The 18,894-nt window shown below is 41.1% G+C and overlaps 1 protein-coding gene across 17 annotated transcripts in view; it reads right to left on the bottom strand.

Moving 5' to 3' along the window:
* Positions 1-18,894, bottom strand: part of LOC147356181 (uncharacterized) — a 252,719-nt gene that overhangs the window by 147,815 nt on the left and 86,010 nt on the right. For 10 of the 17 annotated variants that reach the window (XR_015142688.1, XR_015142687.1, XR_015142689.1 and 7 more), the window contains one exon: positions 17,034-17,176. The exons of 1 other annotated variant lie outside the window; for it this stretch is intronic. Coding sequence is in view for 3 of the 16 variants with exons in the window: in XM_086342388.1 (XP_086198514.1) it covers positions 17,051-17,176 (126 nt within the window). In the remaining 13 variants the exon portion in view is untranslated. Of the gene's footprint in view, positions 1-9,255; positions 10,482-17,033; positions 17,177-18,894 lie in introns of those variants that run through there. 6 more of the 17 variants (XR_015142686.1, XR_015142690.1, XR_015142682.1 and 3 more) reach the window with 4 other exon arrangements.

The following is an 18,894-nucleotide window of genomic DNA, read 5'->3' as shown; positions in this document are numbered from 1 at the left end:
ATACACGAAACTTGCATTCCTTACATATGCTGCTCTTTCTTCCTAGAATGCATCCCTCTTTTATTCAAGGCAAAGCTCTGTTCACTGCTGTAGTATCATCTCTCCTGAAAAAGATTTTCCAACACTATATTCTCATAACATAGCAGTCATATTTGAGCGTTAATCATATGCTGACCCCTCCATGGGTTCTGGCCTCCTGAGAGCCAAGACTGCTATACCACTGGCCCTCAATACAAGTTCTTTTTTTAATTTAATGTAAATTTATTTATTTCAATTGGAGGCTAATTACTTTACAATATTGTATTGGGTTTGCCATACATCGACATGAATCCACCATGGGTGTACACGTGTTCCCCATCCTGAACCCTCCACCCTCCTCCCTCCCCATACCATCCCTCTGGGTCATCCCAGTGCACCAGCTCCAAGCATCCTGTATCATGCATCGAACCTGGACTGGTGATTTGTTTCACATATGATATTATACATGTTTCAATGCCATTCTCCCAAATCATCCCACCCTCACCCTCTCCCACAGAGTTCTATACATCTGTGTCTATACATCTATACATCTGTGTCTCTTTTGCTGTCTTGCACACAGAGTTATCATTCTATACATCTGTGTCTCTTTTGCTGTCTTGCATACAGGGTTATCGTTACCATCTTTCTAAATTCCATATATATGCGTTAGTATACTGTATTGGTGTTTTTATTTCTGGCTTACTTCACTCTGTATAATAGGCTCCAGTTTCATCCACCTCATTAGAACTGATTCAGATGTATCCTTTTTAATGGTTGAGTAATACTCCATTGTGTATATGTACCACAGCTTTCTTATCCATTTCTTATCCATTTGTCTGCTGATGGATATTTAGGTTGCTTCCATGCCCTGGCTATTATAAACAGTGCTGCAATGCCTAAATAAAAGAATAAATTCATCAATAGAAAAATAAATCAGTGTTAGAATTTCTAAATAACTTGAGGGATAAAATTTCTCAAGCAATCTTAAGCACCGTTTACAGGAATACTAACTATAAACTTTCAGTCAATAAATCTTAAGTAGATCACTCCAATAACTTAAGAGTGTTGGGGTTATGGTATTCATGTAGTGTTAGTCACTTACTCGTGTCCTAGTCTTGGCAACTGCATGGACTGCAGCACTCCAGGCTCCTCTGTCCATGCTGTTCACCAAGCAAGAATGCTGGAGTGGGTTGCCATTCCCTTCTCCATGGGATCTTCCTGATCCAGGGGTCGAACACAGGTCTCCTGCATTGTAGGCGGATGGATTCCTTACCATGAAGGAAGTCTGATGGCTTTTAATTACTTGGCTTTTGATCACTATAAAGTTATTTTAAGTAATTAAAAATTGTTATTTAACTTTTAATTGCTTAAAAGTTATTATTCCCAAAATTCATGCTAAGTTAGACTGCCCTTCCTCTTGTGTTCTATAACTTTATTTATTCACTTAAGAAATATCTTCCTTGTGAGATTCTAAAGTCCATCAGAAAGTATACCATGCTTGTTTTGTACAACACTCAATTTGCAATACCTACTCACAATATCTGGCCCAAAGTAGGCTGTCAAACAATATTTAGAGAATGAATGAACAGATGGATCGATGCTTGTCAACTGCTAAAGACCCTGACAAATGAAGACTTAAATATGGTTTAAAACAAGTGGACTGGGCCTTAAATTGTATCGTTAATTCTCTGAAGAAAACAAACCAGTGTAGTGGCTCACTGACAGAAAAGAGTCTACATTTTCAAGAGCAGTTAAGACATAGAAAACTAAACCAAAAAAGAGGCAAGGAGCTCATTACCACTCTAGTTGATTATAAAATTTTACACTGATTATTTTTCATAGAGTCACTGAAGTTTCTAGTTCTTCCTGAGAAAAAGATGTGGTCTTTTAGAAACCTGCCAATCAATGGTGTCATCCTAAACCACTCTCTAATCACAAAAAATAAATATGAGCGTTGCAATTTTAAAAGACTAAATTAGAAGGACTGTCTTTACATGTTTAGATGATTGATGAAAAGACTCCCCATAAGATTCCTTTGAGTAGGAACCTCCTTTAGCTCTTTTCAAATAATTCTTGATTTATAACAGTTTAAAACATATAAGTCATTAGACAAGCTGTATTACATTACAGAATCTTGAAGTCAAACAGGCCTAGTTTGAATCTAGCAAGTTAATGAAACTTACTAAACTTCAGTTTCCTTATCTGCAACATGCAAACAATAATTCATACATCTTAAAACATGTAAGGCTCTTATCTCAGTGACATGCAAGTATAAAGTGCTCAACAAATAGTTGCTTTAAGAAAAAAAAGTATTTAGACTCTTCAGCCAAACATCTGACCCCAAGTTATAGGAAAATTTTACAAACTAGGTTGTATGATTTCTATTATTGTTGAAAAACATATACATCTTTCTTTCCCAAACAAAGCCTCTGATGGAAATTCATTCCTGGAACACATATTTGGCTGACACCCATGAGTCAATTTAGCCTATACCGGAATGAGGCTGCAAGTTTCTGGAACTGAGGATTCACCTGTTTTCACTAACAAAGAGGAAAAAATACATTTGATGTAGACATATTTTAATCTTGTATTTATAAAATCTTATATTTATGTGGCTTAGAATCAATGTTATCCTTCTCTTATTTTATCAAAAAGAATTATTAAATGAGATTATTATCAAGTGAAAAACAGTTATTAAACAGAAGGAGTTAATCTGTGTTAGGATAGAAAGTTCACAATAAGTAATATTACCCCCAAAATTCTCCATGAATCTTCTATGAGACAGTGATGGGCTTTGTGCTTTTTACTGGTGATTATACTTATAAATTAAAGATGTAAATCAAAAAATTAAGTTGTTCATTGGGTAGATCAATACTTACTATCCAAAACAAACTTCCTTTATCTTCAGAAATGGTGTTTCCCATCTGAATCGCTTAACTCACAGATTTAACTTGCATTTTGCACAAGATTCCACTTATAACACAGAGTTAGAAATCACTGACCTGCAGAACCTCACACGCATGTGTGTGCCGTGCTGTGTTCATGTCTGACATATGCTGTGTACATGCTAAGTCATGTCCAACTCTTTGTAACCCATGGATTTTAACCTTCCAAGCTCCTCTGTACACAGGATCTTCTAGGCAAGAAAACTGAAGTGGGCTGCCATTCCTCCTCCAGGGGATCTTCCCAAACCAGGAATCAAACCTGTGTCTCCTGCAGCTCCTGCATTGGCAGCTGGATTCTTTATCCTGAGCTGCCTGGGAAGTCTCCCATACGCATGACCGTGGCTAATATCAAAGTGAACTACACAAATATCCTCACCTGAACTGACAGGTGAGGACAGTCAATCTATCCAATCCGGAAAAGTTCCCTCCCTCTGAGAAAGAAAAATAAAGTATAATAAAAAGAAGTGTATAGACAACTCTATGGTGATAATCATTTTGCAAATATAAATGTATCAAATGAAATCTTAAGCTTATACAATGTTACATGTGGTTTGTTTAGTCACTAAGTCATGTCTGACTCCTTGTGACCCCATAGACTGTAGCCTGCCAGGCTCCTATGCCCACGGGATCTCCCAAGCAAGCATACTAGAATGGGTTACCATGTTCTTCTCTAGCTATATGTGGTCGTATCTCAATAAAGCTAGGGAAAAAAGTGTGTGCAGCAGATGAAGAGCAGGGGCAGCCTCTGGAGTAAGGGTCTGGGAAGCTGGCAGACAGGGTGGACAGAATAACATTCCTTAAATGGTATATCATTGGGTACTTAGATTTTATGCAACTACACAAATAACCTATTCAAAAACAAATGGATAATTGTTTTATTAGGTTAGTGCAAAAGTAATTGTGGTTTCAGACCATGAATTTTAAATCATTATAACTAGTCTCAAACACATCTTTATTAATCAAAATAGGAACCATTACAACCTACACATTTTTGCCAATGAGAAATAAGTTTGTTCATTCCTGTGGCATAAAAATCCATGCTTTGGGATTCAACAAACTCTTGGAAAGCATTTTCTGCTTCCTGCTGGCTGTGGGAGCATTTTCCCTGGAAAAAGGTGCTGAGGTGCTTGAAGAAGTGGTAGTCAGTTGGCTAGAGGTCAGGTGGATGAGGCAGAATTTCATAGCCCAATTTGTTCAACTTTTGAAGCACTGGTCGTGTGGTGTACGACTGGGTGTTGTTAAGAACTGGGCCGATTCTGTTGACCAATGCCAGCTGCAGGCATTGCAGTTTTGGGTGCATCTCGTCGATTTACTGAGCATACTTCTCAGATGTAATGGTTTTGTCAGGATTCAGAAAGCTGTAGTGGATCAGACGGGCAGCAGATCACCAAATAGTGAACAGGACCTTTTCTTGGTGCAAGTTTGGCTTTGGGAAGTGCTTTGGAGCTTCTTCTTGGTCCAACCACTGAGCTGGTCATTGCCAGTTGTCATATAAAATCCACTTTTCATTGCATGTCATGATCTGATTGAGAAATGGTTCCTTCTTGTGTTGAATAAGTGAAGATAACACTTTTTTCAAAAAGAAGATTTTTAGATTTGTGGTCAGCTCACAAGGCACCCACTTACTGAGCTTTTTCACCTTTCCAATTTGCTTCAAATGCCAAATGGCCACAGAATGGTCGACACTGAGTTCTTCGACAACCTCTCATGTAGTTGTAAGAGCATCAGCTTCGATGATGGCTCTCAACTGGCTGTTGTCAACTTCCGATGGCTGGCCACTGTGATCCTCATCTTCAAGGCTCTCATCTTTGATCTCTCAACCTCAAAATCGGTGCCTGAGTTAAAACTCTGTCTCTACTCTTACCAGTTGTGCATCTTTCAGCAAGTTAGTTACCTTCCTCGCGTCTTGATTACCTATTCCAAACTATGGTGAGCACAATTGTTGCTACCTCAATAAGGTCTGAAGATGAAATGAGTTACTACAAGCAAAGCACCCACAGCAGATCATGACACACAGAATGTGTGACAGGTGAGCTATCACTATTAAGGCAGTCACTACTGTTTCACGTTGTTATCGTCACTACTTTATGTCACACAGGAGGCCTTATGTTTTACAACAGGATCAACAAACTTTTTCTTAAAGGGCCAGATAATAAATATGTTAGACTCTGGGCCCAGAAGCAAAATCAAGGCTATTATATAGGTATATACAAAAACATTTAAAATGCAACCATGAAAATAATCAGAATGAAACTGGAAAAAAATGTAAAAAAAAAAAAAAAATTTTTGTTGTTGTTAATAGACATCAAAAAACAGATGGCTGGTCAGATTTGACCCATGTGCCTGAGTTTGTCAACTCCTGTTCTAGAATCACACTGTCCAAGAGAAATATAAGGTGAGCTACAAATGTGAATCACACAAGTAATTTAAAATTTTTCAGTAGTCATATATTTAAAAAAGTAAAAACAAATAAGCAAAATTAAATTTTAATCTATTTTATTTAGTCTTATCATTATAAAAACATAATCATATAAAATTACTAATGAGAGAGGACTAAGCCTTTGAAATCCAGTGTATATTTTATACTTGCCAAATATTTGAGTACAAAAGAGCCACATTTCAAGTGTTTAAAGGACAACTTGATCAGTGCAGTCTGGAAGTATAGAATGAAAGAGTTGGACTAAGTAGCATATAAAATTATATATAAAATATATGATATAAATAATATATAAATTCAAAATAATACATAAAAGTTTCCTTTTGCTCTAAAAACATCAATTCTGAAGTTAATCATTTTCTAAAATCCCACCAATGTGTATTTATTTATCTCTGAAACTGAGTGTCCTGTATGTAACAGGTACTGTACTGAGCCTGAACAAAAGACGACTTAAGAATGGTATTCCTATTCTACAGAAGCTCACTATCTAACATGGGAAGAACAATTTTTAAGACTATCAAAAATGTAACATGGTAAGAAAGTCACACAAAATGGTATTGAAGGAGGGTGTAGCACAAGGAGGACATGGCCATTCCCCCTGAGTACTGAGAAGAGGGCCAGAGTAGCATCACAGAGGTGGTGATGTTTGACTGGAGTTTGCAGAGTGGTAAAGGGTTTCAATTCCAGGACAGGAGGCAACATGATGAAAGGCGGGCGGGAGGTATGAAGTAGCCAGGCTCCATCAGAGACCTGAAGGTCTCCTTCTGACTGACTAGACTTAAAGATGCCAGAAGGAAGAGTCCTAGCCAGAGATCGCAATGAAGAGCCACATGCTGGCTCTTATTATTTAGAGGTGAAGGCTCAGAAGTTTGGACTGTACCCTGCAGGGACTGCTGCTACTGCTGCTCTTATTATTTAGAGGTGAAGGCTCAGAATTTTGGACTGTACCCTGCAGGGATTGAGGAGGAATCAAATAATTGGGAGGCCGGAGTTGGTGATGATCAGCTCTGCATTTTGAAAACACCATTTGCCTGAAGTTTGGAGCCTGGATTACAGGGGGATGGGGAGACAGGTTGGGAGATCACGGTAGTAATCTAGACTCGTGATGGTGAAAGGCTGAACAGAGGAAAGAAACAGAGTGAAAGTGAACAGTGAGAGAAACAGAGGAGGACACAGACACGGGAAACAGTAAAGGCCACAGGCAGGCGTTAGAGGAGGGAAAGGAGACGAGGAAAAGATTCAGAGGCTCAGATTTCTGGCCTAGATAACTGGAAATGCAACTGGGCTTCTCTTCACCACCACAGGAAAAACAGAGGGAGGCTCTCCAGAGAGAGAAATTCCTTTATAGAAGCTTCCAGAGAGACCCACCTTACATGGAATTCTTCTCTGTAGCAAGTCTGTCTTGGTCAAGTTCAGTATCAGGGACTTGATTTGTTTGTCCTTTCATAAAAAGCTCGGTGGGAGAAACAGATTTCTTTGAAATGCTGTGTGTGCGTTCCCAGCCCCACAATGGAACAATGATGCCAGTGTACTGTCCGATGCTTGTTTTCTGACAGAACGTCTTAAGTTCATGATCTAATGTTCCTGAATCAACCGCAAACTCCCTGCAGGAAACTAAATTTGCCTGAACTGCAAGTACAATGCTTTTTCTTCACGATTCTGGAACGGAAATATATCAAGCTTCTCTTCACCTCAAGCAGTCATTAGTTGCTATTGGTCAGTCTTTCTGACCACACTTTTCAGCCTCGTATTACCACAGATTTCCCCACCATGATTGTCAAGTCCTTCAGTGCAGCTTCAACCATTAAAACCTCCCTTAACTTTGGTCAGGGCAGGCAGGAAGGGGCAAGATTTCTCATCTCAAAAGCTCTTATATAAAGGAGCAAAATTCTTCCCAGGAAGTCTCTTTACCATCAGTCTTCCCTTTATGCCTCACTGAATGGAACTGGGACACAGGTTCATTTCTAAACCACTGCCAACAAAGGCCAATAGGCTTATCACGCCTTGGCTTAGATCAAATACGTTCCATTTCATAGCACTGAGGGGCAGGAGTCGTCTTTCCTTTCCATGTGCTATCAAAATATTAACAGTCATCAGTGTATCCATTTCCTATGGCTGCTGAAATAACTACCACAATGGCACCCCACTCCAGTACTTTTGCCTGGAAAATCCCATGGATGGAGGAGCCTGGTAGGCTGCAGTCCATGGGGTCGCTAAGAGTCGGACACGACTGAGCGACTTCACTTTCACTTTTCACTTCCATGCATTGGAGAAGGAAATGGCAACCCACTCCAGTGTTCTTGCCTGGAGAATCCCAGGGACGGGGGAGCCTGGTGGGCTGCCATCTATGGGGTCGAACAGAGTTGGACACAACTGAAGTGACTTAGCTTAGCTTAGCTTAGGGGCTTAAAACAACACAAATCTATTATCCTACTGTTTGGGAATCAGAAGCTCAAAATGGGTGTCACTGGGCTGAAATCAGGAGAAGGCAATGGCACCCCACTCCAGTGTTCTTGCCTGGAGAATCCCAGGGACAGGGGAGCCTGGTGGGCTGCCGTCTATGGGGTCACACAGAGTCGGACACGACTGAAGTGACTTAGCAGCAGCAGGGCTTAAATCAAAATATAGGCAGGGCTGTGCACCCTCTGGAGGTTCTAGGAAAAAAATTTGTTTCCTTCTTTCTTTTTTCCCAGCTTCTAGAGGTCACCAGCATTCCTTGCCTGACAGCCCCATTTTTCCATCTTCAAAGACAGCAGTATAACATCTTTCTATCTCGGTTTAAAAAAAAAAAAAAAAAAGGAGTCTATCATTTTGGAGTATCATTCTTACTATGTTGGAATTATATTGAATTACATTAGTATTTCACCTAATCTGTATTTCATCACAGGTGCATACAGGACTAATACATTTCAGTACATAGTTCAGGGACTGGAAGAATTTAAATAGAAGGCCAGATTTAGCATGTGTGCTGGAGATTTTCCACTATAACATGAATGTGTTTTAATTCATGTTTTAATTCACTTTGTAGTGTCAGCCAATACAGTGTTATTCCATTGTCCTTCTCAATATAGATACTTTCCTTAAAAGTTAATAACAATTTAATTTCAATTTATTTCTGAGGACTTAGTCCTATAGGAATAATCAACCCCTACCCACTATTTCCATTTCCTGTCTATGCCTTTCAAGGTCACAAAAGTAAAGGTTTTTTAGAAAAATAATTGCTTTAAAATAATGTTAGTAATAATATCTACTGGGTTTATTGTTTTATTTCCTTTTTGTTTTAAAATCCCAAGGCAATTACAGTTGCATTTAGATAACTCTAACAAGCAGTCTGGAGAAGGCAACGGCACCCCACTCCAGTACTCTTGCCTGGAAAATCCCATGGACGGAGGAGCCTGGTAGGCTGCAGTCCATGGGGTCGAGACTGAGCGACTTCACTTTCACTTTTCACTTCCATGCATTGGAGAAGGAAATGGCAACCCACTCCAGTGTTCTTGCCTGGAGAATCCCAGGGATGGGGGAGCCTGGTGGGCTGCCATCTATGGGGTTGCACAAGGTTGGACACGACTGAAGTGACTTAGCAACAAGTAGTCTCCCTGGGAAGATTGCCCTTATCTATTCAAAAGTAGACATACAATAAAATATAAAAATAGCATTTGTGGTAAACAAAGTGTTAAAAATGAGTTTATAGCTTTGAAAACTGGCAACATTGACACCTGGATTTTAACACATATAATGATAAATAGCTATGCTAGCATATTAGTAGACAAAGACATTTTCTTAAACTGCTGCTGCTGCTGCTGCTAAGTCGCTTCAGTCGTGTCCGACTCTGTGTGACCCCATAGATGGCAGCCCACCAGGCTCCCCATCCCTGGGATTCTCAAGGCAAGAACACTGGAGTGGGTTGCCATTTCCTTCTCCAATGCGTAAGAGTGAAAAGTGAAAGTGAAGTCGCTCAGTCGTGTCCAACTCTCAGCGACCCCATGGACTGTAACCCACCAGGCTCCTCCATCCATGGGATTTTCCAGGCAAGAGTACTGGAGTGGGGTGCCACTGCCTTCTCCGTTTCTTAAACTAATAACACCCATTTGCAGAAAGGCAAAAAGGTAATTAGATAGCGAGATAATTCTTAACTTTTACACATTATGAATTCCTAAGAAGACACATGAACACCAAATATAGAAAAGTTGAACAATGGCCTTACATATTACAAGGGGAAGATCTATTCAAAAAAAAAAAAAAGCTAAAAGACGAAGGAAAATCCCTAATTACACCATGCCGTTTAGACCATCTTCAACAACATAGTCCCAACTTGTCCTTTATTTTTTCCCCTTCCTTTACAATTGAACATCACTGGCAACTCAGGTCTGATAAGCCTCGATTGAAGCTATAAATTAAACACTCCGGGGGGGTGGGGGGGAACAATCTTCATCTCAATAGTTTCATCACTAACGTCAACAATTCGGTTTCCCTGTTTTCCACACATGTTTAAATATTAAGGATTATATGCAATAAAATATTTATTTAAATAATTACAGAAACAAACACTACTGTACAGACAACACTGAACTACTGGTTGGCAGCCAGTTAGACAGCATGCCAAATTCAGCATAATAAGAAAGGCATTTGGAGTGTACTATTGCATAGTTCATGAAAGAGAATAAAGATATCAGACAGAAGAGAAGGAAGACCTGTAGTCCTATTCTCAAGTGTGACGCTCGTAACCTCTCGCCTGGGACACACGATGGTTTCCTGTGTGTAACAGGGCAGGGTGTCTGGAAGGCAGAGGTTCTATCTTTCTCTCCACGTCTGTCTGGGAAGTGCCTTTGGCTTTTTGTCTGAATCTCAGACAATTTCTTTCCATTAAAATGCTTCCAGAACAACGTAGGCCCAACAATCTAGGATCCTCTTCAATGTCCCAGGAAGTCCTGGTCTCTCCTTTCTCCCTCCAGAGTCAGAACTCGGGACCCAGCCAACTTCAGGTGCCTGGGACATGTGGTAGCTAGGATACACCTCACCAGCAGCTGTCAACACTCCTGTTTTCCAGATGTGCACCCATTCACTGCGGGCCAGTGTTGCTGCTGCAAATTTGGAAGTTTACAAGTGAGTCATGAAGTAAAAATGACTAGGAAGCTCCGGCCTAAGCCATTGCCTCAAAGCTGAAATCTGAACCATCGACTTATTTCTCCCTTCAAAGTATTGATGAAGAGGACAGCCTTACCACCAAAGCCACATTCAGTATTGGGCAGAGACTCACGGAGAGTTTTCTCAGGCCCTTGGGAATGTCAAAAGGTTCTTATTAAAATGAACACTGAGTAGTAAAAGTTAATAGTCTCCAGAGGTACATAACGGCAGAGAATGATACATTTTAAAAAATGCTGATTTAATAAGAATACTTATAAACTCCTCATAAATCACTTATTGGAAAGGATAATTTTGGATTACCTAAAAGACACTAAAACTATGATCAATTGTAACTCGTGCTGAACTAAGCCTTATGTCTCCAAGTCAAACAAATACATAAATTAATGTCCTTAATTTGCAGCTGATGAGGAAAAATCATGAATAGCTTTAAAAGAACTCTATAACGTCTGTGAAATTTCCAAGTCTGATGCTAAAATAAGCTTTTCCCTTTCACGAGTTTTTTTTTTCCTGGATCTCCCTGCAAGATGTCAACTCAATACATTATGCACACTTCTGAGGCTGCCCATCTCAGGAAATTGCTGTCTGACAAAGCTATTTCCAATCTGTAATGATTACTGTATCTGTCAAGCAGGTAGTTAAAGTAATATAATAAAAGCAAGAAAATCCGACGCTTCCCCAAACGTCTGGGCAACCAGTCTTCTCTCACACATGCACTTCACAGATGCACTGTATTTGTCAGCAGAATACAAATAAAACATAACAAAGCCCATTTTCTCCAATTTGCATAAGCAGCATCAGTGGAAGGGGGAGCGGGAATGAAAGAGTCTGGATTTCTTTCACTTGTATCTTCCAGTTGTCAAAATCTGAAAACGTATAATCACCCTGACAAGAAAGGAGTCAGCGGTTTCCATGGCAATCCTGAGAAGGGAATGCCAAAGAACGGCCAGAGGAGGTAAGAAAGGGGTCAAGTTTATTACTCCAGTCTCCTTCTGAATCTTGTTATTTTCGACATTCTGACTGAAAAAAAAATCCAATTTTAAGTGACTTTTCTTGATGTTTCATGGGTAAGTGTCAAACTGCAAGATACAGAAAAGAACGTCTGAGTGGGAGTGAAGGGGAGGGAGATTCTCATAATGAGATCGAACTGCTGAGACCTAGGCTGACAGACGAGTTCCAGGAGTTTTACTAACCACTCCAAAGGCAGGCGGACCTCACACCTCAAATCAGGGCTTTCCAGAGAAAGTCAGTGGGAGGGGCGATGGAGCTCATTAAGTATCCTTTGTCATGCATTTTTTCAAGGGTGGGCAAGATAGAGTGGCAATCTACCAAAGCCCTGAATGTCATCCCAGAGAATTTCATTTCCTTCTGTTTAGCTTGTTATGGAGTTACAGAATTTGGAAAAGTTTTTAACATACAGACAACCTGTGACCTAAGACTTCTTTATTATAAGAATGGCTACCTGAGGCAAGTACTTCATTTTGGGGCTCCAGTCTCCTTCTGTTCAACAATGGGCATTAAAAATGCTTATTTCCTCTCTGATTGCTGCCAAATCTAACAAAAGAATTGAGCAAAGGTGAGTGGGACAGAGTATGCTGAGAAGAGCTGCCTCTAAACTGAACTTGGCTTTTGAGGAACCAGAGTCTGGGTACACTGCGGGTGGAGGGGTACCCAGGTGCCAAGGCAATATGCAGGGTACAGACAGAGTGAAGTCAAGAGTAAGTATCAATGGGCTTCCCTGGTGGCTCCGTGGTAAAGAATCCACCTGCCAATCCAGGAGACATGGGTTCAATCCCTGGTCTGGGAAGATCCCACATGCCCTGTAACAACTAAGCCTGTGCACCGTAACTATTGAGCTTGTGGTCTAAAGCCCGGGGAACTGCAACTGTTGTGCCCACACGCTGCAACCACTGAAGCCCACGCACCCAGAGCCTATGCTTTGCAGCAAGAGAAGCCGCCACAATGAGAAGCCCACACACTGCCACTTGAGTGTAGCCCCCACTCGCTAAAGTCCACGCAAAGCAACAAAGACCCAGGAGAGCCATAAATAAATACAATTATTTTTAAAAAGAAAAAAGTGAGAATCAAAGTGGAACAGCACAGAGAAATAAGGTCTCCCAACAACCTCCACTGACTGTATTAGAGAAGAATCCAGGGATATGCCTGATGTCAACACATTTTTGCAAGCTAATTCAGTTTAGTCATGACAGACTCTTTGCAACCCCATGGACTATAGCTCACCAGGCTCCTCTATCCATGGGATTCACCAGGCAAGAACTCTGAAGTGGATTGCCATTTCCTCCTCTTGGGAAACTTCCCGACCCAGGGATTGAACCCACATCTCTTATGTCTTCTGCATTGGCAGGAGAGTTCTTTACCTAGCGCCATTTTTATTAAGCACTTATTATGTGCCAGGCACTGCCAGATGCCAGAAATGGTGAACCAACTAGAAAGTGACTCTTCCCTGAGGAACTCTTGTGTCTAGAAGGGACAAGAGTTGGGAGAGAGAAAGTCGTATCTGCCTCAGGAGGATCTAGCAAGAGTGCCTCATCTGGGCAGAGAGGACAGGAGAGAAATCCTGGGAGCAGTACCCCTTTGGGCAGCCTGAAGCACGAACAGGAGATGGCCAGATGAAGTGGGGGAGAAACAGTATCCCAAACCCAGAGGCATCCTATGGTTTTAAGGGAAAGAAGAGTCCATGGGGCCTGAAGGACTGAAAGATCACAGCCAGAATTTAGAATATGCCAGCTGGGGGAGAAGGGGAAGCAATACAAAAGGAGTGAAAGATAAGGGCAACTTCCTAAGGTTTTGTGAGTCAGGTGAAGACTTACCTAAGTGTCAGGACAAGTTACTAGGGAATGTAAGCAGAGGAGAAAGGTGATCTGATCTACATTTTTTCACATCACTGGCTTTGGTGTCAGAGATGTATTTGATTAAATATTAACGCAAGGCTTCAAGACTCTGGGATGCTACTAAAGCAGTCCAGGCAGGGAAACTGGTGATATGTAGAGCAGGGTGACAGTGGAGGCAGACAGAAGCAGAAGAGTCGAGCTCATATTAGGAAGCAGGCGTAAGGCATCACGGTGGCTGATTAACTAGGTGTGGAGGAAAGGAAAGAAAGAGCTAAGGATGAAGTCTGGGTTTGTACTTCAGTTGCAAGGTGGGGAGAGTGGGTGTTTGAAGAGCCAAACAGTCATCACACGTTCACCCTGTCTGCAAGTAAGAGGACCCAGAATGTCAGAAAAAGAAATCCAGATACAGAAGAATCCAGGCGCTGGCCAGGCTCCTCTGTCCATGGAATTCCCCAGGCAAGAACACTGTAATGGGTTGCCATGCTCTCCTCCAGGGGATCTTACCAACCCAGGGATTGAACCTGTGTCTCATTATGTCTTCTGCATTGGCAGACAGGTTCCTTCCCACTAGTGCCACAGATAGCTAAGTCATCATCAGAAACTTTCTGAGATGAGCCAACAAAAGATCGGGAAACCAGATGTTCCTTCTGGTCACTCATTCACTCATTTGTTCCTTCTCTTAATATTCACTGAGTCATTCAACCAGTATTTTAAAAGCTCCTTTCAATGTTCTACACTGCGCTAGGCACTGGGGAAAGAGCTGTGAACAAGACAAGCTGTCTACCCTCACAGTGTATACATTCTTGTAGGGAAGACACTAAATAAGCAAATAAGTATTTGTTTGGGAAAATGTTCTAAAGAAAATAAATGGGGTAATGATCACAGAGTCCCTCGGGGTGGCCATCTTATCAGGAGTGGTCAGGGAAGGCTTGAGTTTCTGAGGATGAAACCAGTCATGCAAAGAGCTGGAGAAAGAGTGTTCTAGGCAGATGGAACAACATGGATAAAGGCTGGGAGTAGGAAGGTCTTTGAATGTAGAGGAAGAAGAGGGCTGTCCAGGAATGCCATGAACAAGTAGGCAAGTGTTTTAGACTGAAGGTAGAGAGGTGGGTATAAGGCCTGAGAGTTCAAGGCCTCATAAGCAATGATCTAAAAAATGCTGGGCTTTAAGTGGAAAGAAAATCACTGGATGTCACAAGCAGATACAAAAGCTGGTGTATTGGTTATAAGATCACTCTGGACATAATGTGGAAACAAACTGGAACAGAAGCAAGACATTATTGTCAAGAGGTTGCTGCAGGAGTCCTGATGAGAAATGGAAAAGTGAAAAAGTGCTCAACAGTCAACAACATTCATCATTGTGGAAATGCAAATCCACGATGAGACAGCAGCTTAGACCTGTTGGAATGGCTGTCATCAGAAAGAGAAGAGATATGTGGAGAAAAAGGGTTCCTGGTGCACTGCTGGCAAGGATGTAAATTGACACAGCCACTATGGAGAACAGTATGGAGAGTCCTCAAAACATTAAAAATAGAACTACCATGTAATTCAGCAATCCCACTTCTGAGTACATATCTGAAGGAAACAAAATCTCTTCTCCAAGAGGTACCTGAACAACCATGTTCACTGCAGCATTATTTACAATAGTCAACACATGGAGACAGCCTAGGTGCCCACTACAGATGAACGGACAGAGAAGACGGCATCATGGAATATTTTTCAGCCATAAAAAGGAATGAAAGCCTGCCATTCGCAACAACACAGACAGACCTTGACAGCATTATGCTAAGTGAAGTAAGTCAGAGAAAGACAAATACTGTGTGATCTCACTTTTAAATTAATACTAAAAAACAGACATGTAAACTGAGAACGTATTGGTAGTTGCCAGTGTCAGGGTGGGAGGTGAGGCAAAGGAGTGAAGGTGGTTAAAAGGTACAAAATTCTAGTGCTAAGATGAGTAAGTTCTACAGGACCAATGCAGAGCAGTGGTGACCACAGTTAACAAATATTTTTATATTTAAAAGTTGCTAAGAGAGTAGAAATTAAAATTAAAAATGAAATAGAAATTAAAAGTAATGTTGACATTACTTTGCCAACAAAGGTCCATCTAGTCAAGGCTATGGTTTTTCCAGTGGTCATGTATGGATGTGAGAGTTGGACTGTGAAGAAAGCTGAGCATTGAAGAATTGATGCTTTTCAACTGTGGTGTTGGAGAAGATTCTTGAGAGTCCCTTGGACTGCAAGGAGATCCAACCAGTCCATCCTAAAGGAGATCAGTCCTGGGTGTTCATTGGAAGGACTGATGCTGAAGCTGAAACTCCAATACTTTGCCCACCTGATGCGAAGCGCTGACTCCTTTGAAAAGACCCTGATGCTGGGAAAGATTGAGGGCAGGAGGAGAAGGGGACGACAGAGGATGAGATGGTTGGATGGCCTCACCAACTCAATGGACATGAGTTTGGGTAAACTCTGGGAGTTGGTGATGGACAGGGAGGCCCGGTATGCTGTGGTTCACGGGGTTGCAAAGAGTCGGATACAACTGAGTGACCGAACTGAACTGAAGAGAGTAGATCTTAAAAGTTCATAATGCAAGAAAAAAGTTGTTACTATGTGAGATGATGGACATTAACTAAACTCAAGGGTAATCGTTTCACAATATTTACATATATAAAATTTTTATATTGCTCATCTTTAAAACAATATTATATGTAAATTATATCCTAATAAAACTGGGATTTGATGGGGCAAAAGGAACAAATGGGGAGTGGGGTCAGGATACAATGCAGATGGAAAACAGTGCAACAGCTTCAGAGAAGGCTGGGGCAAGCGGATGGAGATTGGGGACCAAGGACCATGTCTCCTGAGTGCAAGGCACACACTTTTCAGTACCAACTTCCCATTTGAACTCTACTAATGGCTTGTGGAAACTATTCCCAGGTGGAATCACAATTTAGCCAATATCATTGGAGTCAGCTCTGCTTAAGTCTTCTTTTCATGTCCTGGCCTATGTGTCAGGTGTATTTCAGGTCACAAAGGAAGGATTCTGTACCCAGCATAAACACGGGTGGGTAGGTTTTTCAGTGCTTGGCCCATCATCCCTTCTTTTCCCTCAACCCCACCCTCCTGGAAACCACTACACTTGCACAGCTGGAAAAGGTGACTGTTGGGGGCCAGGACACCACTCCTGCCCAGCGGGCCAGGGAACTGCTTTAAAAATAGAATATTGAGCAGTTTTGTAGCCCAGTAAAAAGTCCAGATGCCGCTGGACTTGGGAATGATCAAGAGAGGCTCTGGGGCCCTTCTAGACATTTACTTCCCCTGTTCCTTCTTAATCCCTAGTTCAGGATTCACTAAGAAAGACAACCAGTTCAGGACCGCCTCTGTAGGCTGTCTTAGAACAGCATGGAGTCATTCGTCCGCGAGGGCATCATCACACATGGTGTGGGCTCATCTAAGGAGATAAAACACAGTGCCTGTCTCTGTCTCTGACTCAGAAATCTCCTCCAGTAAAACCACAGTGACTGAGCTCCACTTCATCTGCCTCTCTAAATAAGTCTTCGGGTTTTTTTTTTGTTTTTTTTTTTAATCTTAGAACATTTGCACCATGTGCAGGCACAAAGTCGAATGAATGTCATTCACCTGTTTGGCGTTCCCGGCTAGTTAAACCCAAGCTGGTCTCGCTTCTCCCAGAGAGTGATCCGGAGTAGCTTGGGGACAAGGCAGGGAATTACTTGAGGATTTTCTTTGTGGGTATTCAAGTGCAGAACTTTCTTAGCCTGTCCCTGGAAAGAAAATTGATGGGGGTTAATTGGTGACAGGATAAGAGCCTTGCAGGGCTCTCCATCTGGTGGGCTGAGCAGACTGCAGCTTTATTTACTGGGATTCTGCATTTCAGCTGTCTCATTCGATTGCTACCCAGAGCTAAATATTCCTTCCAAAACATTTTCATCCCTAATAACAAAAATAACTAAATCATTTATATATAAAGACTTTGAAAATTACATATCTCAACTGAGAGAGATTTCTGGGAGAGGGGAAATTGGTTTTTTTATCCCTATGTTATCCCTACAGCAACTGTTATAGAGCAATTTATCTGGCATATTAACATTTATGTACCAGAAAGAAAAGAAGCTAAAAGCATGACTTATCTTTCTGTCGGTTCTGACCCTCTCCAAATGTTTCCAGGAGTAGATATTAAGATGGAAAAAAATACACCAAACTCAATTGTTCAGACTCTTCTGTTCCCTGCGTTGCCTTTCTAACACAAGTACTTGTTTAAAAAATGGGAACTGGACTATGTATCCACGAAGGGGAATTATCTTTTATTGAACCACAAAACTGAGTTTCAGGAATCAAGATAATTTTATTTTCCTACTTTCTAATAGAAAATACAGATTTAGACTGACAATTTTCCCAACTTTTTTCCCAATTTAAAAAAATTTTCTTAATTTATATACTATAAAATTTTCACCCTGTGATACACAGATTTATGGGCGCTGACAAATGCACAGAGATGTATGCCCACCAGAATTATGATGTAGAACAGTTCCATTGACTCCCCCAAATTTTCTCATACTGCCCTCTATAATCAATCCATTCTGCAGCCTATATACCCTATCCCTACAGTTTTCCCTTTTTTGTAATGACATATAAGTGAAATCAGACAGCATTAAATCTTTTGGATCTGGCTTTTTCACTTACCAAATTCATTAAAAATTCATGCACGCTGTCACATGTATCAATAATTCATTCTTTTCTGTTGTTGAGTAGTACTGCATTACATGGACACACCACAGTTTCTTTACCTATGCATCCTCTAAAGGACATTTCAGTTGTTTTCAGTGCTTAGAGATTATATATAAGGTTTCTATAGACATTTATATACATATTTTTACACAAACTTAAGTTTAAACTTCTACTGGGTAAACACATAGATGAGATAGATCCCACAGTAAGGGTAGATGAAAATTTCTAAGAAAACTTGAGTTGTACATTTTCCATTTCCATTTTCAATGTATGAGAGATCCAATTGCACCAAATTCTCTTAGTACTCTCTTCAGTACAGTTCAGTTCATTTGCTCAGTCCTGTCTGACTCTTTGTGAACCCATGGACTGCAGCATGCCAGGCTTCCCTGTCCATCACCAACTTCCAGAGCTTGCTCAAATTCATATCCATCAAGCCAGTGATGCCATCTAACCATCTTGTCCTCTGTCATCCCCTTCTCCTGCCTTCAATCTTTCCCAGCATTAGGGTCTTTTCCAATGAGTCAGTTCTTCCCATCAGGTGGCCAAAATATTGGAGTTTCAGCTTCAGCATGAGTCCTTCCAATGAATATTCAGGACTGATTTCCTTTAGGATGGACTGGTTTGATCTCCTTGCAGTCCAAGGGACTCCCAAGAGTCATCTCCAACATCACAGGTCAAAAGTATCAATCCTTTGGCACTTAGCTTTCTTTATGGTCCAACCCTCCCATTCATACACGACTACTGGAAAAACCAT

Source organism: Bos grunniens, chromosome 16 (genome assembly GCF_055505025.1).
Source record: "Bos grunniens cultivar Pamir isolate PY7600 chromosome 16, Bosgru_T2T1.0, whole genome shotgun sequence".
NCBI classification, from domain to species: domain Eukaryota; kingdom Metazoa; phylum Chordata; class Mammalia; order Artiodactyla; family Bovidae; genus Bos; species Bos grunniens.
This window is presented reverse-complemented; position numbering and strand designations above follow the sequence as displayed.